At 45.9% G+C, this 24,522-nt stretch overlaps 1 protein-coding gene across 1 annotated transcript in view; it reads right to left on the minus strand.

Moving 5' to 3' along the window:
- CCDC85C (coiled-coil domain containing 85C) overlaps positions 1-1,162 on the minus strand; it is a 110,664-nt gene extending 109,502 nt beyond the window's left edge. The window contains exon 1 of the mRNA XM_054275510.1: positions 67-1,162. Within this exon, the coding sequence (XP_054131485.1) occupies positions 67-778 (712 nt within the window). The 5' untranslated portion in view covers positions 779-1,162. The remainder of the gene's footprint in view (positions 1-66) is intronic.
- Positions 1,163-24,522: the final 23,360 nt, after the last annotated feature.

The following is a 24,522-nucleotide window of genomic DNA, read 5'->3' on the forward strand; positions in this document are numbered from 1 at the left end:
TGGGAATGGCCAGGACCCCACGGGGAGCGGCGCGGGGCAGGGAGGGCAGGGCAGGGGCTCGCTCACCATTGAGGCCGTTCGGGATGCTCCGGTGGTGAAGGGGCGCCGACAGGTCATCCATAGACCTCCGCATGGCCCCGGCCTTGCTGTCGCCGGCCTTGTGGTGGTGGAGGTGGTGGTGATGGTGGTCGGGGCTGCCCGCGCTGCCCGTGCTGGAGGTGCTGCTCCCGTCCCCCACGTCCCTGGTGGCCGAGCCGCCGTTCAGGTTGGTCAGGCTGGCCTGGCTGTCGATGGAGCTCCGCGAGCCGGCCCCGCTCCGCTCCTCGTCCAGCATCAGCACCATCTCCTTCAGCTCCACGTTCTCCCGAAGGAGGGTCTCCTGCCGCGCCTCCAGGTCCTTCAGCTTCTGCTGGTACATGCCCACCTCCTTCCACATCACGCTGGCCGTGTGCCTCCCGAAGCGCTGCCATTCCCTTGACAGCTTCTTGCCTTTTTGCCGGTCGTCGTCCAAGAAGCAGCAGAGCTCCCGCAGCTCCTGGTTGTCGTCCTGCAACTTCTGGTTCACCTCCTTCAGCCCGCGGATCTCGTGCAGGTGGAGCTGCAGCCGCCGGTTCACGTCTTTCATCAAGTTGCCGTGTTCCACCATTAAGTTCATCTTTTCATTCTCCACTTTCCTCAGTCTTTTCACCAGCTCTTCCTTGCTCCATCTCAGCATCTCCTCTTCCGTAATTTTGCTCAGGTCTTCTTTAGACCCTTCCATGGAATTTTTTGCCATCATCTGTGCCTAGGCTGCGTTGGCTCTCACAGGATAACAAATGGTTCGTGTTATTCGGATTATTTTGTTCGCCTGATTTCCTATAACTAAAAATCACTGCAGCATCTCGGGAAAGAAATATTATAGTTCTCCGTTGAGCGTTGGACAAGGAAGAAGAGCAACGCCGGACTGGAAATTCTGCTCCCCCATAGACCCCATAATAATAATAATAATGATAAAAAGAAAACACAAACCAAAGGGGGAGGAGGGGGGGATGAAATAAAAAAAGGCGCCCCCCCTGCCCCGGAGGCTGGGGGCGACACGGAGCCGGGAGCCAAGCGCTGCACGCTCGGAGCGAAGCCTCCGCAGGGATCGGCCAACTTACCCCGGGCAAAACAACTACGCGGCGGCCGCCCCCCCGCTCCCCGGCGCTCCGTCCACTTGTCCTCCCGCCCGCCCGCCGCCCGCCGCGCCCGCCGGGGCACCGCGCTCCGTGCCCGCCGCCGCTGCCGCCGCTGAGCCTCCGCAGCCCCGGAGCGCCGTGGGGCCGAGCCCGGCGCGGTGGTGGCGGCCGATGCCGGTGCGGCGCTGCCGAGGAGCGGTGGGGGAGCCGGCGCCTTCCCGGAATGGCTCAGCCCTCGAGAGGGAGGGAGCGAGCGAGGGAGGAACGAGCGAGCGAGGGAGGAGGGGGCGGCAGCGCCGCGGCTTGGTCCCACCTCCTGCCGGGCAGGGCGGCGCGGCCCTGCCCCAGCGAGCCCAGCGGCGCGCAGGCAGAGGCGGCTGCTGGCGGCGGAGCGGAGCCGAGCCGAGCCGAGCCGAGCCGAGCCGCCCCTTGGCTGCCGGGCTGGGCGCTGGCCGGGCCCGGTGCGCCGCGCCCGCCCCGGCTCGGGTTACGGAGCCGCGGCCGCCGCAGCCAATGCGGGCCCGCCTGGCGCCTTCGAACGGCAGGTACAAAGGGACGGGGCCGCTCCCTCGCTCCCTCCCTGCGCCCGCCCTCCGCCCGCCCCGCCGTGCCCTGCCGTGCCCTGCCTCACCGCTGCCCCCCCGGGGCTGCCACCCCGCTTTTTGCCTCTTTTTCTTCTTTTTTTTTTTTTTTTTCCAGATGGGTTTCCTCGGTTTTTCTCAAAGAAAAGGTACCGGGGAGAGCACCATCCCGGGAAAGGGTGGGGTTGGACAGGCAGGAAAACGCGCCTGCCGGGCGGCCCGGGGAAGCGGCGCCGAAATGGCCCCGGTCGGTCCCGCTCTGCCCTGGCGCGGGGAAGGACCCGAGCCGCGGGCGGCCGCCTTGGGATGCGAGCGGAGCGGGATCTCCGGAGCATCTCTGCCCCTGCCGAGGGCTTTGTCAGCCGCGGTCTCTGCCCTGCTCCCTCTGGGGTGGCCGCCTTTGTCCGCGGGTCCGTCCTGCCTCGGCAGGTTGATGGCTCCAGCATCCCTGCCGCCTCTCTGCTCCTGGGAAGGGCAGATCCCTTTATACCTCAGCGGTGCGGGAGGAAACGGCCCTGAAGTCGCAGACATCGCTTGTTCTTCGGTAATATCGTCACAGGTTCTGGTCGTCCTTACTGCCAGGAGGCTGGGGTTCCAGCCTCAATCTCTGCACATATCGGACAGAACCAAGTAAAGGGCATGGAAAGTTCATAAAGTGAATTTCCTAGGCAACATGTGGATAGATTTCCTTTATCTTTGCATCACATCCCCTGAGTTTCAGTCTAATGCACTTCTCCTTGGGCTATGATATCTCTCTGTGGACTGGTTTTTGACCAGTGTCACACTGTTAAAACGAAAGGTACACCAGGACACAGCATGAGTATCCTTAAAAAGCCCCAGGGAATGGCCAGCTTTGTGTTCCTTAGGAACCTGAGTAAATGGTTTGACTCCCAGGGTTAATCCAGTGCAACATCAGGTTTCTGACCACACTGGAAAGCTGGTCAAGACACCCTCGAGCTATAAAGAGACATCAAATCCAATGCCAGAGCGTGGGATGCAGAGCATATGGCCCGTGCATGGAGGGAGCACAGGAACAGAGAGGGATGGAGGATTGCAACTTCTGCCTTTTCATGTTATCCTTCTCAGCCTCAGTAAAGCTGTAGTTTCTTCCTGTTTTTCTGCACAGGTCTATGCTGCTGGGCTTGTGAGCCCAGATATACCCTTGGCAAACTAGACAGCTGCCTGCTCCCTACTAAAGCAGAACAGCAGACCCTCCCTGCTTCTGGGGGGGCCCATCCCCTCCGTGGGCAATGTTGTCCCTGTCCTCCTAAAGAAGCTTTTTTATCCCATTATTATCAAAAGGGTAAGAGGAGCTTAGCACAGAGCACGGACACAAATCTTTGTGTGGGATTTGCCCGTGGATTCTTGGTAGCACACAGCACAGCACACAGGAGATCTGAAGAGGACAATTCTCCCTGGCACAAACCCACACCAGGGTAGCTCCTTAGAGAGGAGAGGATCCCACTGCACAGCCAGTGGTGAGGCCTGTTTGCTGCTTTCAAGGGGGATGGCTCTGAGCAGGTGAAACAGGCACCACCCAGGACCAGAGCTGTGCTCTGACCCGGGTTCCACCTTGGTGACAGTTCTCCAGAAGGTGCAGTCCTGGCTGTGGCAGGTTCTCCTGAGGTTGCCCCCTCAGTTAGCCCTTAGGACATGGAAGCAGCAGGTGTCTGTGCTGAGAGGTCACTGCTCCTGGGCTCTGGGCAGACAGGCCATGGCCAGTGTGACATGCATCACGCCATGTCCCACCTCTGCTTCTCACCATCCCGAGCCACAGCTTATTGTGTCCAGAAGGTACCCAGGCATTTTTTTGAGCCAAGCCTTTTATTTACAAGGTTTTAATCATATCCTTCCCTACAGGAAGAGGAAAGTGCTTCTCCCATACCCGCCCAAGTGCTGATCTGACTAGCAGGTCCCTGGTCAGTGGCTGGGGGAAGGAGGAGCAGAATGGGGATGTTGCAGAGCAATTGTTCATCATTGACCAAAGTCAAAAAGAGAGAGAAGCCTCTGGCAGCTGTCACAGACACAAGTGAAACTGCACTGCAGCAGTGCCTGGCCTGGGCAGTTTATTGCTTATTAAAGGGATGTTTGCTCCATCCCTTTCCCAAGAAAAGTTGTCTTTCCTCGATGAAACCTTACAAAGTTTGAGTGTTATTGGTGTTTCTGCAGAACCAGAGCTCAGCAGACAGGGAGGTTCCTCAGAGGAAGTTCCTTCTCCTCAGAGATTATTCATATCCACAGAGGAAGTCCCTGTGATGATTAAGACTTGCTTTCAGTACTCAGTGGGTATGTCTGTGCTTTTGGAAATGTTAACACCACAGATCCACCTGATGCCATCCACAAGGGCTTGCTGTCAGTGCTGCCATTCTGGTGCCCAGGTGGCTGCTGAGGGATGGTGACTTGCTGTGCTTGGGCATCCAGAGGCCTGTGTGCTCAGGAGGTGGCATTGAAGCTGCCAGGTGTCCAGATGGCAAATGGTCTGAGTGGCTGTGACCTGAATAAAGAGGACACTGTGCATCATCACCTGTACTGCTCCCTCATCTTCCCTTCAAGGTGGGCCTTGCAGTGCAGTAGAGGAAAATCCCCTCATTTTGGAAAGGCAAGGCAGCAGTGCTAGGGGAGAGGTATCAGAAACTGTGGCCCAGGTGATCTGTGGGCACAGTGGAACTAAGGGCCGTGTGTAGATAAGTCTTTAAATACTTTGATATATTGGAGGGAAAGGACTAGGTCAGTGCACAGTTTTATGGTCAATTACAAACCCTGTGTTGCAAAGCATACTTTAATCAACACAAGTAACACATAATGTTGGGGTATTTTTGATGGGTTCATAGTTTTAGTTTCAGTGAAAAAGCCCTATTTCCCAATGTTATTCAGAAGGCACTGTGATTTCCTTGTGCATTTTAGATGAAGTGTAGAAGGAGCTGATAAACAACACGCTATGGATTCCCTCTTGTTACATCTGGCCATGGGGCCTTCTGCAAGCTGCCAGTGAAAAACACTTTTAATATGCATGTTATCCTAAGCTTTTGATGCTCATGTAAGACAGCATCAAAGCCTATCCCTCACACAGAATCAGATGGGCATTTCCACCCTGTTCAGTCAGGGATGAAATTTGAAAGCGAATTGTAGCAAAATAAAAATTGTAGGAAAAAATCCCAACAAAACAACTACCAGCAACCTACTGGGTAAAAATGCTCTTGATGTTAACTCCTGAACTCAGCAGGTGATGCAAGAAGTGAATTTGGTCCCTGATAAAACACACAGATACACAGCCTCATTGAAGTCTTACCAAAGCATTCCCTCTACAGGGATACGTCAGTATTACAGAGGACACAGCTCAGAGCTGTGCTGCCGCTTCCCTCCCTTCCCCGGAGAGGGTGGCTCTTCCAAAGCCCCCTCTGGGCTGTGGGAGTGGGCACAGGGACAGGATTAATCCCAGTGAGACTCTCCCGGAGCTTGGTTTTCTGAGGCAGCCTTAGGAATACACACTGTGCCTGTGCATCCAGTTTATATGCACCAAGGACCCATCTCGAAGAACACATCCTCCATTAATCATTTACATGGGATATACCCACTGTGGCACTGGTGTTTTCCCATAAATCAGCACCAAGGCCTAATCCTTGATTAATGTTTTGAAATCCAGCACCCAGATTGCAATAATGGGAGCTCTCTTTGTGAGACAAAGCTGTGTGATAACAAAAACTGAGCAATGCTCCAAACTCTGCTATCAAGATAGGAACCTGCCTTCCAGCCTGATTAAGAAGTATTTTCAGCCAGAACACTTTTCCAAGAAGCAACGACCTGAAGAACTGTCTTGTGTCATTCTTCCTGCTTTTCCCAGATCAGCTGAACCATCCTGTGAGAAGCCTTTGTGCCTCCATTTGCCCATCTGGCTGAGCAATGAGGAAAATGCAGTCTCTTGGAAGATTATGCAGCACTCTTAAATACTGGCTTCTGGCAATAAAACTGGGCCATCCAGTTCATTCTCTCTCCTTATGAAAATAGTATGTTTTACTGGAAGTTTTCATCTTGTGTCCACAAAGCCTTCTTATTTTGTGCCCTGAAACTGCTAGTAAAATTCTCCAATGCACTAACTCGTTTGAAGGACTTCAGGATATTCCAAGAAGGATTATGGTTGTGACCAGCAAACTCTTTGCCTTGCCAGAAAAACAGGTCCTCCAAAAGGCGTAAACATTGCACAAAGAGCAGCATCCAGACTGAAGACCGGTGGAGATGAGGAGCTGTTCCTTGAAGGAAAGCATGGAAGGTGTTTGTTCTCCACACATGTGCCTCAAATGCTGTTTTCCAGTCCATTTCAAAGTGTCCTGCAGTCACCCAAGAGGTGCACATTCACGTGTTGGGTCCAGATCTGCTCGTGCAGGCACCCTTGCAGGGTTGGAGCAATACCAAGTCAGATCTCTTGCAGTGGCAGCTGCAGAGTAGGCATACATGGCATGTTTGAGCCAAATAGAAAAAAAACATTAAAATCCCCTCACCCACAGTGTTTACTACCACTTCATTCTTGTGGAAGTTTATAACTAAATATGGAGTCTTTTTCCTCATCCCTAGTCTGTACATTGGGAAAGGACTGGAAGCTAAATCCTAAGAAGGAGTAGTCAATGCTGCTCTTACCTGGGAGCTGCAGGTGATTGACATGTCCAAAACACATACCTAACAACTTGAGCAGAAGTTTCACTAATTGAGTGCATGGTGGGGATCCAGCTTCCTTGTGAAGTCAAAAGGCTACATACAATCCATTCAATATCTGAGTAAGTTTTTGAAGTATTAAGAAAAATCTCCCAACTCTACTTACAAGATTTGAATCATCAGGATTGCCAAATGCCTGTGAGCTGAAGCCATGTGCTGGGGAGCTGTCACATCCTCCACCATCATCCACACAAAGAGAAGAGACACTGAGATTTTGGATCCAAGTGTGTGTCAGGAAAATAATTTGACAGAACTTATTCTGAATAGGTAAGAAATCAATCAGTAGCAGGAATAGAAAGACAGGCAGACTGGATCCAAGTGCTGGCCCCTGTACTGTCTCTGCCAGTGGCAAATACCAGATGCTGATGAGAATACTGTGAAAAACACCTGCCCATAGGGTGAGCTTCCTCCTCTCTGCCATTTGGTACCTCTTGGCTTCTTCCCAGCAGCATTAAGGTTTACACCCCCTCCAAAAATATTTACCATTCTATCCAACATGGGAAGAAGGCCAGCAAGGTTTGATATGTCTTTGCCTTTTGTAAATACCTACACAAGTGTTGCAACAAAGAGATGGGAGAAATGGAAGGTAAGAATTTACATCTGCCTTGGCATCACTAAACCTCGGTTACCCTGACCCTAGCATCCACACACTGACAAGGCACAGGAAACTCCAGGAATTTAGATCTCTATCATTTAAGCCACTGGTAATTTAAACCCTGGTTTTGCCAAGACTATATTCACATCACAGGCATATTTTTTTCTCTCTTGCCTCCTCTATCCTTGTTTCTCTTACAGCTCAAATAACCCCTCGGTTTTGGGGAGGCAGAGTGAATGTTCTTCCATGCTTGACAATGAATTTATAACAGTTTCAACTGGATTGTCTTTAACATCATTGGTTAAAAACAGGAGAAAAAAAAATCAACGCAAGGATAGAAAAATTATCAGCACTTTTCCCAGGGACTGTTGAGTTTCATGGCAAGTGTTTGTAGCCCAATCAGCCTCTGAGCTTGACAGGTTTGCCCTGAACAGTCTGTAGGGGATGGAGCAGCCCCTGGGCTATTCTGGGCTCCTCCATTCCACATGCACCCTCCTTTTCCCAGCAGAGCTCTGTGCTCAGGCTCAGCCCTGCTGCCTACAGCACAGACACCTCCCTGCTCAGCACATGAGCCCATTGGCATTAGCAGCATGGGGTCAATGCAACCTGAGTAACTCTGCAGTAGACAAATAGGCAATGTTACACTATCCCCCATCTTCATTACTCTCTGATTTCTCATTCCTGAACGACTAAATGACCTTTTAGATGTATTGATGCACCAGGGAGTTCCAAATATCTGCTTTTATACTATAAGCAGGGCCTGTTGGTACCCTTCACTCAGTGTTAAAGAGTATTTTCTGCTTGCAAGACAACAATGCTGCTGAGGACCTAATTTTGCCTTTTATAGCTCAGTGAAGCCACTGGGATTTTATAGCAGATAAGAGAGGAGAGTCCTGCCCTAAAATGCTGACACCACTTCTATATATCATAGAGATATCTGAATAATTCATAGTGTCAAGCAGCACAACTTAAAGGAACAGTGGCTTAAGTGACAACATCCAGTTTTAGTGCATGCTGCACAAAAATTAATACTCCTCAAATTCCTTTCTTACACAAAATCCATTATCAGTCTTTCCAAGGAAGAACTGCAGCAGTGTTACATGAAGTGGGGTGTTACACAAAACCTGAGGATTTCTTTGTGATTTGTCACATTACCCATTACCTTTGCCTTGTGTGGTATTTGAAATAGAATGAAATAAAATTTAGCCTGGATTGAGAAAAGGGACAACAAAAAGTGCCCTTCCCTTGGGCTCATCCTGGTGCAGAGATGTTGCAGACCCCAGGTTGCTGTCACAGGTCTCCAGGATCCCTTTCTGTTCCTTATAGGAGCTGCCTTTCAAAACAATTTAACAAAAGCAAAGGCTGGAGATCAGGTGTTTATGCTCTTGGTTCATCAGGGATCTGGGAATTCTGAGGATGTTTTGGACTGAAGCCAGAGTCATGTTTTTCCAAAAGACCCTTACCATCACACTGAACTGAGTGAGGGAAAGCCCTCCAGGAAATCACACTTCCACTTCTGATTTAAAAGTAGCACTCCCAGCTTGTCTCTCCTTGCCTGTGTGAAAGTAAAAAATCCTCTGGAGGTTGCAATCTGTTTTCTACTCTGTTTTTCTCAGGCCATAGTTTGGATTGGTGACCCTTGCTGGGGCTGATATTTCAGGCTGGGTGCTGGGCAGGTGTTGTGGTGTTGTGAGGGTCCCCAGGATGAGGTGACAGATGAGAATTTGACTCCTTGTTCTCAGAAGACTGATATATTATGTTATATTATATTATATTATATTATATTATATTATATTATATTATATTCTAAAACTATACTAAAGAATAGAAGCAAGGATACATCAGAAGGCTAGACAAGGATGAATAATAAAAACCCATGGTGGACTCAGAGAGTCTGACACAGCTGCTGTGATTGGCCATTAATTAAAAACAATTCACATGCTGGGTTAACAATTCTCCAAATCACATTCCGAAGCAGCAAACCAGGGAGAAGCTGAAGCTTCCCAGGTTCCCAGGAGAAGAAATCCTGGCAAAGGGATTTTTCATAAAATATCAGGTGACAGGCAGGGGATGCCCTGAGAGCACTGACCCCTTGCCAGCTCCGTGCTGCGGGGCTGGGCACCGCGTGATGGCTCTGCAAATGTGAACCAGGCAGGAAGGGGATGTCATTTTGGAACTCCTAACAGGTCATCTCAGTCCACACATATAGTAGGAGTCCTAGTAAAATATCGGTATTGTATATTGGATATCTGTATATAGGCCTTGCCCTGATAAGCCCTGGTTCTTTTTGATGGACTGCAGCTGCGATGTCCTTAATAGGGCTGCAGCTTAGCTAATGAAGATAACTGGGATAAAAGGGAGTGGGCTTGGCCAGTCAGGGAGAGCCTGGAAGGAGCCCTGACTAAGAAGCAGCAACAAGCAGAAGAGGAAGTCTGTGCTGTGAAGAACTGCCCCCAAGAAGTATTGCCGAGAAGGTATGAGACTTTAGAAATATGATTGTGACAGTATGGGACTTTAAAAATATGAAATATAACATGATAACAACACACACACCTTTTGGTGTGGCTGAAATCCCCTTCCTGGCCTGGGTGACCACAGCAGGTCCTGGAGGCAGGTGACTCTTGTGCCCACAGCTGCTGCCACCATCAGCAGCAGGGATGCCATCTGAATACAGAGAGGATGCAGGACACCTCTGTCCACCCACGGGAGCCCGGGGGAACTCCGGGTGCTATGGGGTGATCAGATTGCCTGGGTGAGGTGGGGCACCCTTCCCAGCATGGCCCTGGCTGTGATCGCATGCCCTGCACTCTGTCCCCGGTGGGATGGAGGCTTTCCCGCGGCAGCGCTGGTCCGGCTGGGGCTGTTCCCCGCAGCAAGCAGGTCGCCGTGCCTTTGTATCCCCGCTCATTCTCTGCCCCTGGCGTTGTTTACCCCGCTCCACTCCCGCCCCTCTCGGCCGCCCCCTCGTTGTCCCTGGAATCGTTGTTGCCGCAGAAGTGAAACTCTGAAAGTGAGGAATTAATTGCCTCAGGGCTCTGATCATTTTTAGCGGCGCGGAGATAATCTGTCAGACACAGGAACCATTCTAGGGCTGAGCAGCTGGAGAAGCAAAGATCCCCATATTTATAATCTTATTTTTAGTCTCTTCATTTCCAGAGCAAACTCAGGAATTTACATTTTGGGTACAACTCGAGCTTTGTTTTGCAGATACCGCTTTTCAGCCATGATGTACATTGATTTTGATAGCATGCAGGATGTACCAGGCTTAATTGATCAGTTCTGCTTGCACATTTGGGCTTATTTGTTGTACTCCCTGCTTTGCCTTCATTAGAAGTGAATGTAATGCTCAGGAAAGTTCCCAGAATCGACAACTCCGGAAAGCAAAGTTCCAGCTGAACAGAGCCAATCAAAGCAAATTTATCACACCCATTGCTCCCTGCAGCTCAACCCCTGTTCCTGAGGTCAGCCTCAGTGCTGGGATCACCAACAGCATCAGCCATGAGGACCTGGCCTGTTGGTGGGGATGCTCTGCTCTGGTTGCCTGCCTGTTAAAATGTGCAGTGGACTGAACAGCTCTCCTGGTGCTCCCAGAGTGGCTCTCTGATCCTGGGCTGGCCTTCTGGAGGCTCAGGAGCAGAAAGTATGGCAGGGTGGTGCCAAATGATCCAGTGCAACAAGGGAGCAGCACACATTGCCACCAGCAGAAGGTTGTGTCCATAAAGCTTCCAAAGCTTTTCCTTAGCTCTGCTTTTTTCAATAAGTCTATCTCTGGACTCGGAATAGTCCCACACGGTGCATTTCTCTGTGCCAAGGAAAAGAGTAGTTACTGCTATACATGGTACTTCTGTTTTGTTTGCAGCTGAGGCGCCTGCAGAGAACAGTGAAGGAGAGAAAGGAGGTTTTCATGCTGCCTGGACTGGGACGCGTATTTCCACACAAACCCTGTGTGAGTAATGAAAAGAGAGAGAAGGAAAAAAGAGGTGGAAGCTTCCTTGGCAGGCAATGTGTCTAGGTTAGACCTAACTCCTCAGGGAGCAATAAAAGTATCCCCCAGGAGCCATCCCAGTGCCTAGGGAGCAGTGATCAGGCTCCTGATCCTGCTGTACATGGGACAGCCCCTTTGGCCCCCTGGGATCTGCTCAGCCCCTCAAGCCTGTCTGCTGCCGTCACCACTCCCAGAACTGCATCTGTGTGAGGGAGATCTGTGATGGTAAAAGAGCTCCACCTCCCTTTCCTACCCCTGATCACTCAGCACATCATCATCGTGCATGGTTTGCTGTACTGAAGGATTGCTGTTGCTCTTGCACAGGTTATTCAGAGCAGAGAATTCCTAGATTGAAGTCTGGCATCCTTGAGAGATCTGCTGATCAGAGAGGAAGCCTTTCTGCAGTCACTGTTACCCTGCATGGCCTGGGGTCTGCAACTGGGGACCACAGAAATGACTGTTGTACAAACTGTACAATAATAAAAATAACAACAATAATAACAACACTAATACTAATGATATTAGCATGCAGAGGATTTGAGAGACATGCCAACGCTCTTCTTACTTCACCACTTTTACTTTAAACCTTGAGCAAAGGTCTCTCCTCGCTGCTGGGGGCTGGGGCAAGGTGGGCTGTGGGAGGCACAGGTCACTGCTGCCATCCCTTCCCCTTCCTGCACACAGCAATGCTTTTGTTCTTCCCTTCACTTACCTGACCTGACAGACTGGAAAAGCTGCCGTGGGGCTTGGGAGGGGACCCTGCCCACTGTGGAGCACAGCCCTGCTGGAAACAGCATTCCTACCAGAGCAGGAGCTGTTCATTTCCACAGGCAGAGCTCAGCACTGCCAGGTTGAACGCAGGGGGAAGGGAAAGAGGGAGATGCAGGAATTGTTTTTGCCTGTAGTGTCTGCAGGTAACATTTTATTGCCATTTCTATCCCAGAAGCATGTTGTTTTGGAGCTTGTAGATACAGTCTGGGTAGTGCTTACTACTGAATACTATCTGGATCAGACTCCTGATAAATTGAAGCCAGAATGTGTTTGGCTGCGGATATTTTCATGTATATCCTTAGAGGAAGATTATTTTGCAGCCCCTGTACTTATCAGGTATGTTAGACAGGTAAGCCTACTCATTTCATTTTCACTGGGTGAGCTGAATCTTCTCTTAGGGTGAGTGGGAGCAGCTCAGCTAACTTGAATGGATTTTCTACCTGTCTGTAATTTGGTGCCCCTTCCTTTGTCCCCCCAGCTATTTTAAGAGGCCACACATAGTGCTCTTAACAATAATATAATAAAGACTTCTAGTTTGGAAGTACAGTGGGCACTGGGAGGAAAAGGGATGTGGAGGAGCCAAGATGGGATGGACCCTGCAGTACCCCTGTGTCAGCTGGCAGCCTGAGACAGAGCTTTCTGGGTCAGGAGGGAGCTTTTAGGTGCTGGACAGATGTACCTTTGCAAACATCTTCCTTTAAATGCAAGATTCTGACATTAATGCGATAGACAGCTGCTGGGAAAGAGGGGTCTGGCTCCAGGGAGAGGCAGTAATGAGACAGGAGGCCTTTATCTCTGGGTTACTGGCTCAAGCCAGGCCAGATAGGAGTGACTGGAGTCATTACTGCCTGACAGCTGCTAAATGGTTAGTGTCAGTGGGGCTGGTGTCCTTGGTCAACTTTCTCATTAACAGGTGTCCCCACCTCAGCACCTCAAAGAGAAACCAATTATCAGCCTCATCCCTGGCAGGGCCTCATCCCTCCCTGGGTATGGGACAGGAATTACTCACTCACCAGAATGAGCTTGGAAATGTGCTCCCAGCCCGGAGTGGGGGGTGCTGATGGGGAAAATGTCTCTGCTATACTGCCCCCTCCCTTCACTGCCCTGGGGTAAGAGAAGGGTTAAGCCTTTAGAGACACCAAGCCTTGCTGTTCCAATAATTTCACACACTCCTGCTCTTTACTGTGGTAGTGCTGAAGTCCTTATCTTCTTAAATCTTAGGGAAATTGTCCCTGCCCTTCAGAGACCCGTGCAAGGCAAGAGATGGCAGATCTGTATCTACAGCAGCCAAACCAAGAGAATGCAAACTAAGGAGGTATTTTTTGATCACATAATTAAGCTGCTCTAAATCTTAAGCTAATAGTTTCATTGAAAAAAATAAAGAAACCCAATGCAGCACCAAAAGTTTAAAAATCTCAGGAGTGCAACTTTTATATATTTGTATTTGACAACTGAAATGCAAAAGGCTTGGAACAGTAAGAAATACAACTATGGCTTTAACATACTGCAAATACTCTTTTGGCTAAGTAAAAATAGGACTTACTTTCACTTACAGTATGATCAGTCTTACATGAATCTTAAATTCATGAGACAGAAAAAGTGAAATGAGTTTGCAGTTGATAAATGATATCATATATTTTTAAAATAAAAATCATTATGGTAACCAATTATATAATTATTTAGTATAAAACTTGTGATGAGAAGGCAATCTGGTGCCTGAGTGAGCTTAGTATTTCTTCTCAGACTCCATCCTACAATCCTTAACTCTTGCTGTGAACCTAAAACACAGCAGTTGAAAAAATGGGCAGCTAATGAAAGCTGTTGCCTGTCCACATGCTGCTTCATTAGCAGAATCACCAAACGAGATCCAGGCCTCAGATCAGTCATTGTCTTTCACCTGCCACATACCAGAGGTCAAACCTTGCTGGAGAACCACAGGAAAGTGTCTCCCTGGCAGCAGCAGGAACAGCTGATGGGCGAGACCTAAAATCTCCTGCCCCTGAGCTGAGCGAAAGCTCCATCATAGAAGTCCATCATGTCTATCAGTCCATCATATAAGAGCAGCCTAGATGGACTAAGTGGGCATTGCGGGTCCCTTCAAACTGAAATATTCTATTCTGTCACAATTTGCACACACCTGTAACAGTGGTAGCTTATGTCCAAAGCAGGAATAATGTTGAACAGCTCAAAAGCACTCTTAAAATAAATAGGGGAGACATTATTTCTGCTACAGAAAAATCAAAGAGGAATTAAAATAGAGTGACCATCTATACAGCCTTTTTTTTTTCTAAATTCTTAGTGAAAGTTAAATGCAGGACTCTTGTTCTCTTGTTTTAAATCACTGACACTATACCTAATCACCACTAAGAAGGGTGGTTTCCCTGGAACTGGGTTGGCTAAAAGAAAGCTGAAGTTTCTATGAAAATGAGGGGGAAAAGAGAAATAGAATAGGATGGGAAGAGAGTGTCTGTGTCACCTGAGGCACTGGGAGAGCCACACTGAAGCTTGCTTTGCAAAATAGGCTTTGAAAATGAGATCTTGAAGGACAGACCAGCCTCAGGTGCAGGGAGCAGGAGATCCCATCTCCCTCATCCTCCTCAGTGCTCTGTCCACAGCCAGGTTTGGGCACAAAGGCTCTCACCTCAACTGGGACTAATGGGAAACTTTCCAGTCTGGGTTTCTTTCTTTTACACTCCTTCTGAAGGTGATGCTTTCAGGCAGGTTATCATTTTCCTGTAGCTTTGGCAACACAGCAGTTAGCGTGATCATAATATCATTATTACTGTGTGAGAATAGGAAATCAGCCGTGAGTATGATGAGCAGTTATCAGTGTCCAGCTGATTGTGTTATAACAATGCCACAGATAGGGAAAAACTCATTTGACTTTTTTCAAAGTGGTTTATTCGGTATAATTTAAATTCTTTTTTTTTTTTTTTTTGTAGCCTTAAAAGAAAGATACAATTTTTATAGATATCTTCTTTTGTGTTTAGAAATGCACAGAATCATCTGTAATACATTTCTCATTTTTTACAACCCCCTCATACTGCTAATTGGGTGATCAGATAAGATTCTTATTCACATTGACACAACTATAAAAACAATTTATTTACAACTGCAAGGGTACTAAAATTAAACTCAAGTGTGAGAGCTGCTTCTTGCTGAAGGTCTCTGGATGTCCTTCGAGTTTATAATAAGTTCTCATGGGACACATGAATTCATGCCCTTAATCCATTCTGACTTTAAAAGTCCAGCTTCTTTTATGAAATGTCTCATTATACAAGCTCTTGCTTCAGCAAATGCACTTCCACCACTTTTCTCTGAAGTCTGTTTAATACAACACCTTCTGAATTATTTAATGGGCAAATATATGGATTAAATAAAGCAAACACATCTACCAGAGCTTCTATATACCTGACAAACTTTTGGCCAAAGCTTTGAGACATTCAACAGCTGTCATATAAAATCTCTAAGCCTCAGACCAGGTCAGCATTGCAGTTTCTGTGACACAGCTCAGCTTTTCCTGAAGTTGTGGTACAGGTCCTTAAGGGTCTTTTCCCATTCTGAAAAAATGACAAATCCCAGAAAAGTAGCAAGCCATGGATCTGACCATGGAAAACCATTTTGAGGCTCACAATAGAATCCATCAGAGCAGCTTTTCCCCTGCCCCAGTGATAAGGATAAGGCCAGGTAGGCTCGGGTCACATCCATTCCCCTGCTCTGTTGCTCCCCAGTCTCTGCTGTGTGATTTTCACCTCCAGCCACAGCTTTTTTCTTATGGCTTACATTTTGTTCAGTGCTCTGAAATTCAATTCTAGATTACATTTCCATGTTTTGGAGTGATATATAGTCCATGGTGAATGTTTACCCATGTACGTGTAAGCCAGTCTGGAGTCTGCCTCTGATTAATTTGGATTTAAATCTGCATTTCATTTCTCCTGACCTTTGAAATCTCCCTCATGGCTACTCATCAGGAAACCTTGATATGATAAATTAGAAATTCTTTTAGATCTTGGACCAGACTGGAATAATAATCACACCACTTCCCTAATGCCAGTTTCAGGATTTGTTAGTCTGTTTCCAGAAACTGTGGATCGTTTAAGTCAAAAGAGTTGCAAATATCAAACTGGAAACACTTCTACGTGTGAATTTCAGAGCAGAAAAACATTGCCTTCCCTTCCCGTGGCTCTTTCAGACATTTAAACCAGACATTCTGACCACAGTTTTAGCTTATTAGTGACCCTTTTCTAAACTGTTCTGACCCCAAGGCTTCTTCACATGCCTTGATTAGTTTTATTCATAGCTGAAACTGTGAAACAAAACCAGAAATCAGATGCCTCTGTTAAAGCTAAGAAATTGAACTGCTGTTTTATTATTTGTAGCAATTCAGGTGCAAATAAAAAAGGTGTGGAAGTCTAAAAAAGATGGGCACAGAGCAGCCAGGAGGTTTGGGGCCCTGTGGCAGCAGAACAATGGAGACTGAAGGGAGTGGAGAGTACCCAGGAGGCACATGGGTGGCACATGACTTTTAAATTATCTCTTTTCCTTAGCAAAGGGATGTGCTGTTTAGAGCCTGTAGCTGACCACCACCAGCTATAAAGCAAAGCTGCCAATTGGGCAGAGGCAGTGGAAAAAAAAATTGCGCAATTGTAATATCTCACTAATTCCACTCACTGGAATAATTTTTAATAATTTATCTGTAATTAATCCATCAATGAAAAAAGAATCTTAGTGCCCCAGCAAAGGAAGCCAAAGAATTGCTTTCAGTCCCAAGGACTTTACCATCCAAACCACTGTGCTGTGTTTTACAGCTCAGGCTTATGAGCTGTCTCTAAAGTCCATTTGAATGATACACCCTGACTGTATTATCCATGATCTTTTCCTTTTTTACTGGGTTATTTTAAAGCTTTTCACATGGAAGCTTGGATGAAAGAGTATCCTGGCTAAAATCCTGGTCCAAATGAAGTCAAGGACTGAGCTGCCATTGACTTATTGTGATCTGCAGAAAACAGGTCTGATTTCTCACATGTGTATTTATATTGGAATTTTGATTCTTGTTTGGTGTCAAAATAATGGAATTATACTTGTGTTAAACAAGATATTGGCAGTCCTTCAAGTGAGTATACGGGAGTCAGAAAATAATTTCCCCTCTAAATGCCAGGAAACAAATTTTCATAAACATACTTCACAAAGGAACCCAGTTGAGTTTCTTCAAGTCATGGATCCTTCCTTAATGAACCATATGACACAGTTAAATCTTATCACGTAGCAGACGAGGTCAGTTCCAAAATTTAACTTGATAATACTAAGTACATGCAATTAGCTTCTTAGAAATTCAGCATTTTTGGTCTGATTTGCCAGTTAACTTTACATCTTTACAAAGATATCTCGAATCCAACATCCCAAAATAATGCAAATAATAAGAGTGGCTTAATTTGGGAGTTATTAGAAAAGTAACTTCACTTGATCTTTGCAGCAAAGTTCTTGCCCACTGCTTTTGCAGCAGAAGGTTGCTCCTTCTGACACTTAATGTAATATTTTACTTTAAGGTTTTAACAGTTAATTAGTTGACATGGGCAATTCCAGCCCCACCAAATACAGTGAAAAGACTGGCTTGAAAGCAAGTTTTGCATCTTAGAGCTCAGTAGGAGTTTTGCATTAAATGTCATGGGTTGGCACTTAAAGGAAAGACAGTGTAAGAATACATTGTGTTTACACTGCAAAATTGTCCTGATATAAAAATCATAATTACAAGCATTTTTATAAAATTTTAATCCTTATAGTCTATTTCTATTCTATTCTTTTCCTTTCCTTTTCCTTTCCTTCCCTTTCCCCTTTCCCCTTTCCTTTCTTCTTTAATCTCTTCAGTGATGTACTGATCCCTGTACCTTGCTGATATCCAGGACAGGACAGATTTGTGACGAGGTGGCACTGGATTGGGTGCATTTTATGCCAAAATTCTGTCCTGGAGATTTCTGGTCAGCAATTACAAATGTCACAGAAATATCACAGAACTGCTGAGTGCATCAAAACTGTGTGTGTTGTTTGGTTTAAATTAAATCCATGAGGATGTGAAATGTTTGAAATGGCCCCAGGTGATGTGAAAGCTTAACCCTGACGAGGTGCAGAGCTCGTGTGACCCAGTTTCAAAGGCTGGGTGCTGCCACAGGCTGTGAGGAGACTGGCAGAGCCTCCTTTTGCTCAGAAGAATTCCCTTTGCATGGGAGGGGTTGCTTGCACGTATAGGAGAGCTCAGATGAATAATCCAGAAGGATGTAGCATTAATAGGGGGAAATAGGATGTCAGGGAGGGATGGAGCATGCGTTCATATGCGTGTGCCCCTGTGCAGGAGGGAGAGGGCTGGCTGCTCCTGCAGTTTTGAAGCATTTCTCTAATAGCAACAGACAGATAGCCCAAGCATATATTACTGCTCCTCTGCTTTGCTGCTCATTGCCCAGACAATCTGGTGATAAGCATGGAAAAATGCCCAGGGAGAGAAAGGCAGGAAAAACCTCAGTGTCCTTTCCTACGTTCACATCTCTTCTGCAATATTAGCCAAAGCAGACAGATGCCCAGACATCATCCTGTATCAGCCCACCCAGAGATCTCAAAGCAAAAAAACCAGGAGTAATTGTGAGGCACGAGGATGTTTTGTTTTGCATGGAGTGTATCTCCATTAGGATGGTAACCATTTTAAAGTCTGGAGGAATTTTGCACTCACTAAGCTGATTTTACAAGCAAAGAGAAGTGCTTGTCAGCAAAGGTTAATGTAGCTGTCACTGCAGGAGAGCCCTGTGGGTAGAAAGTCTCATCTGGCTGTTTTTTAAAGGGCAAGAGTCATCACTGTGAAGGAGGAATTTTTCCATTTCTAGGAACCTTTCACATCATTGTAGTGAACTGCTGCATCAGTTACCCCTTCTCTACAGTTTCTCTGTTTTTATGATTATCAATATTTGTGTCTATTATATATATTTTAAAGTCTTATAAGATGTTCCTGTCCAAAATTAATAAGTCTTTATTTGAGAAGATGAAAAGAGAACTTCTGTGTGTTTTTATGGCTTGCATTGGTACAATACTAGGGTATTGTGAAGAATAAAAGATCTGTCTCCCATTTTTATTGATGGAAACGGGAAGAGATTAAGCACTGAAATTAGGCTACATACTCTAACCTCCTGCCTGGGTATCCTGAACACCTTTAATTCATGGTGGTCTCATCATAAGGGAATTGAATCCAAGTCTTCAGCATGGCTACCTGCTTACTGCTGGGTGAGCTCAACTCTCCTTAAACCATCAAAGGTGAGATCTGTATGGTTATGGGCTAAATACTCCTAATTCATGTACTGTAGTTGCAACAGAGAGATATTTGGCCACATCAGGCTGACCATGGAGGGTCTCACACTGGAGGCACCCAGACCCTGTGGTCAGCTTCCATTTACACCTTCAGGATGTCACTGGCACAGCCAGGGGACACACACACTCCATGTAACAGCCAAAAGCCAAGAATGGTCCTGGGACTCCCAATGAGCAGATGGCTTTATTTCCCCCTGGTCACCAGGAGATGGAGTCATGCCACATGGAGCATCAGTGCAGGCAATGCTTTGCCTCACAGCTCTTGGAGCTTACAAATAAGGGAGCTGGCAATGCTGAGTGCTTGGATGCAGAGGCATGGAGGGGAATAAGGCTAAGTGTGGGCATTCCCTTGTGAGGACAGTGCTGTGAACAAGCCAGTTTCCCAAGCTGATATAGGCTAATAAAGATGCCATTGGACACAGCTCACATGGCAGCAATTTGTGTGGTAACAACCCTTAGGTGTTACTGAGCTAGATTTGAAACAAAGACTCCGAGGTGAAAACCTGGATTTGGATCCACCATACACATGTCACATAAAGAATAGAGTAAAGTACTAATCCTTAACCCAGATCCATCCCATTGTCTCTGCCATGTCAGACACAGGAAATATCCATATGGTAGCAGGCTGTGGATTGGCCACCACAATTTTTGTGAGAATCTGTTGACAGCAGAGTTGGTACCCTGGCAGAACTTCATGCGTGAAAGCTCAGAGCACCTGCAAGGTTTGCATTATCCCAAGAGCTCAGCTGTCTCCTCCAGTGGAGTCCAGAGGCAATCCATCCAGGAGCACCTCAATGCCTTCCTTGGGCTTTGAGTGACCCTGAAAAGCACCTTCTCTGCTCCTCAATCCACAGCATTTGGGAGCAGTAATGAGCTGAGAGGCCCTGAGAAGCTGCTCTCAGTCAAGGGATAAATGGTGGTTATTTCATGGAGCACTGCCTGGCTTGCATAAAACAGAGTCAGCATTCAGAAATAGCATGGGATCCTCCTTAGCTGATGAATAGCCAAAGCACCAGGAGCTTTTTTCACTGCTGATGCTTGCTCAGAGGGGATTTCCTTCTGCTCCTGACCCAGATGTTGATACAGTGAGCAGGGCTCTGCTCAATCTAGCCTGGATTACTGCAGGATGCCCCAAGGGCATCCAGAAATAGCAATGCTGTGTGATCTCCAGTGACCTCCCAGTTATCTCTGTGTGACAATCAGGCTGTTAATTTTGACATATATTAGCTGTAGTTAGTTCAAGACCTCCTTATCTGACCTCCCCCTTGCAGGACCGCTGGGGCTATGGGAGGTGATCAGAGCATCATTTCCCAGATATGACCTGCTCAGGGCTTGTGACAGGTCACTGACAGGGAAAACCCCTTTGCTCCTGAGCTTTGCTCCTTCCTGCCTGCAACAGCCAGAGCTGACAACTCCTGACACCCATCAGGTCCCCACTGAAAATGCTGCAGCCAATGCTGAGGCCAGGGAAGAGCCAAGAGCAGAAACTCTTTTAAACCCATGTACTCCTACAGCAACAGATACTATTGCTCATGAATTAAACATCAAATAAATACAGCTCTAATTTGCAGTTATTTCCAGCAGATCTTATAAAACTCTGCAAAAATAAAAATTCTGCACAACATCTAGAGTTTGTTCCTGGTGATGTGGTTGTGCCTTTTTGGCTTTCACAGCTATGTTTCTGCAAAGCTTTTAAAGTGCCACATCTGCTTTTGAGCATTTTGAACTATGTCAGGTTGACTCATAAATCATAACTGATATACAGACTATGAGACATTTTGCTTATGGCAAAATAACTCTAAGTGTCTGAAAATGCCATTCTTTCAAAACTTAGGAATTAATTCCATTATTTAGGTCAATAGGACTTTGGAGCTGGAAGTGCAAAAGTCTAGAGGCACATAGAGACAGTGGAAATGCCAAAGATGTTGAAGCACACCAGACACTGACCCTGTGTGGACAGCAGTAGCAGGCAGGCACCTAACCCACTTGGATTTGTAAAAGGCCATCATGAACCTCCTCCAGAATTAGGCTGTGAGAGAATTAAGTAGTCTGCAGTACTGTTGCTGCATTACAGCCTTTTCTGTGGGGCAGAAGAGCAACAGGAAGGGAAGCAATCAGAACCTGCTCAGAATCTCCCTCAAGTTTCCAGGTGCTGCCCCTAGAGCAGGTTTTGGTTGCAATGTTCCCAGACCACTGCAGCATTTGCTGCTACCAAGAGCGATGTTTGAAGATATCCCACAGTGGCAGATACCCCACAGCAGTTTGCGACAAAGTCTCCTCAGCTTTGGGGAGGGAAATGATCACGTATTTCTTCTCAGCCTTGCCCAGAGAATGTGAAAGGAAAGGCACCAAGTCAGTGATGGAAGAGCATGGTTGTCTTGGCCCTTAAATGCAATATTACTGTAAACAAAATGAAAATTTGCATATTCCCTTAACAGAGAAAGCTGTTTGACTATTTCATGAAGACACTGGATTTGATTGGAACCCAGTAGCAGCGTGTTTACCAGATGCCTGCTGGCACTGGGGAAGATATTCAAGGGATGTAACTACCCAAGAGTTGTCAGATTGGTCCAGGATTCTCCAGGTATCCTAAAGTATGCATAGTCTGCAAAGCCATGATCTCTGTTCTTCCAGAAAAGAGCCCACTAGAATATCCACATGGACTTTTGCAATTTCCTTTTTTTTTTTGCTTTCCTATTTTGTCCTTCCTGCAAATCTGTTTGGCCTCTAGGTATGTTTTTTATGAAATACATGTCTGAGGGCTTGGTTGAGCTGTCAGTGTTATACACCTCATTTCTCAGAAAGATTTCAGAAATACTAAATTTGTAATGTTTCTGGGTTTAGACCAGCATCCATTCTTTGCTGCATAACCTGATTACTTTGGGGAAGAATCCTTCAAGTTTCAGCTGGCTTTTATTGGCTATGACTTGTATTTTCAACCATTAGAAAATATCTGAACAAGCTGTTTATTAGCTTTTTGTCCTTCAACAGGGGTGGTGTAATAGCAGCATTGGCTGCTGCTAGCTTTCTTCCAACAAAGTAACATTTTTGTGGTTCTTAATCAAAAAAACCTTATTCTCTCCAAACTAGAGATGGAACTGAATGATCCTGGGACAAATGCCTGGATCCAAATGGGATTTTTTCCTTTTGAGTATGAGCTCAAGCTATGATTAATCACCTTTTCTTTCAGTGGAATATACTAGCTTCTGTAAGTGAGCTTTTTCACCTCACAGAGGGAAATGAAAAAGCAGGGTATTTTATTATGCCTTGGATCACTGATGAGGAAAGGCTCATTTGTACAATTCACTGAGCAAGTCTTTTGGTCTATTTCTTGTTACAGACAAATTATATGGTTATATGTTAAGTTACAACACAAAACATTCAGATGTTACACAAAATCAATACAACGCTTTCTGAAAAAAAATATACATTTTAATGTCTTTATTTCTCTTGTGACCAAAATAAAAAGATCCATGTACTATAAAACAGAGAGAAGCCATTCAAGGGTTGTTACTTATTGTTCTATTGCTGTTACCGCAGGGAAAATAGTAGTAATTTTAAAAAATCATTTCTGCATGATCTGCTTTTGTGTGAACTGATAAGAAAATATGTTCTTTCTGCACATGCAACACATAAGGAATGTTTACTGCCCATATGGTCTCTTGAGGACTCTGACACTAGAATTTCTATGGTAGCAAGTTGAGAGCAAAAAAAGCAATTATCTGAATGCTGTGAATGCTGTAAAACTGTGATGTTTTCATCCTGCCTGTGCATAAAATGAACATAAGAAGGACAGGAAAAGCATTTAGCAATGTGTCACCTGTATGGGAATCCTGGATATTATACACTGTGGTTGAGCTCTGCTGATTTACATCCTCTGCAGGGTTGCCTCACTGCTTTGTACAAAAATCTGCCATGACACATGACACAGAGCCCAGAAACGTGCACCAAAGGCTACTGCTGAAGGTGCTTCATCACAGCACGATTAAAAGCTGTGATGGACTCACATTGTTCCATTAGAATGAGAAATTAGGTCTTTGATGCTGCAGCAGTTCGTTTCATTCCACATCTGAGTCATCCCAGCATGGCAGACGCAGTGGGAATTCTGCTTAGGGAGCCCTGTGCCAGTGTTCCTGATCCAGCACACAGAGCTGCCTGCACTGGGCTGGCTCCCCAGGATTCCAGCATTAAACACTGCCCCAGTATCAAAATGGATTGCTGGGCCTGTCACTGCCAGTATGACTTCAGCTACTTGTGTTCCCTGGAAAATCACCTTGAATAGAAGATGCCCGTTTGCTTTTGACTGTGCTGTAAAACTCTTCTTTCATCTTTCCTCAGGTTTAATATATTTTTTCAATTGTTTGTGTAGAATAGTAAGAGCTGTGTGAAAGAGCAGTCTCCATGCCAGTGGATCACAGACTGCTTAGCATGGGTTCTGTTCTGTTCAGGTCTTAGCTCACCTGCCTTGTGGGTTTGTGTGCACAGGCACACACACATTTTCCTTTATTTTATTCTCATAATAACAATCTGTCCTCAGTATCTGCACCAGTCAGGGAAATAAAACACTGAGAAGACAAAAGAGGAGCAGAAGGTTTTGTGATCAGAAGAGCATTGAGAAAGCAAAGCCTAATTTCCTTTGAGAAGAGCCATAACCCTGTATTTAATTCCTGACTGTTAAGTTTTTAGGGATGCTGTTCACAGCTGACTTGGGTATGAGCAGTGTGTGCTTTGGCTATTAAACCTCAGAGCATTAAGCTCCCCTTAAGGATGGACTTCTAGACACAGGGTCTAATATTGGTCATTTGATCAAATAACTGCAATTTTTTTTACATTTTTAATTAATGTGCCCACATTCACTCATTCATGCCCACAGTCCCATGAACACTACCAAATTCTAATGTATGCAGGAAGAGAAAAAATCTGGATGTTGCACATTCAAGGAGCTCAGTCTGAGGTACATAAGGAAGTTTTTTTGAGCTGCAGGGTACCTACAACTATCAGTTGCTTTAATGGTCACTAAAGATTTCAGGTTTCATACACCAAAACAAACAACATTTTTAAATATAGTTTTTTTGTGCCTTAATGTTGTGTTGTTTGAAAGCAAATACTACATTTTCACACTTGGTTCTTCAATTTCATCCATCAATAAAAATTCTAATTTTGAGAACTAATTAAAGTCAAAAACTTCAATGTAAAGTCAAAAAATCCAATATCTTAACAAAAAATATAAATTAAAAAAGCCACCAAAAATAAAATAAAAGAAAAAAGGACTTGTTTCCAGTAGCTGATATACAGCACAAAATATTTAATTGATTGATTCAGGCCATCAGGCACAAGAATGAGTATTCAAATTAACCAAATTAAAAATGAGTCATTTTA

The sequence above is a fragment of the Melozone crissalis genome, unplaced genomic scaffold (genome assembly GCF_028551555.1).
Source record: "Melozone crissalis strain CALT ecotype California unplaced genomic scaffold, PUWL_Pcris_2 ptg000018l_1, whole genome shotgun sequence".
NCBI lineage: Eukaryota > Metazoa > Chordata > Aves > Passeriformes > Passerellidae > Melozone > Melozone crissalis.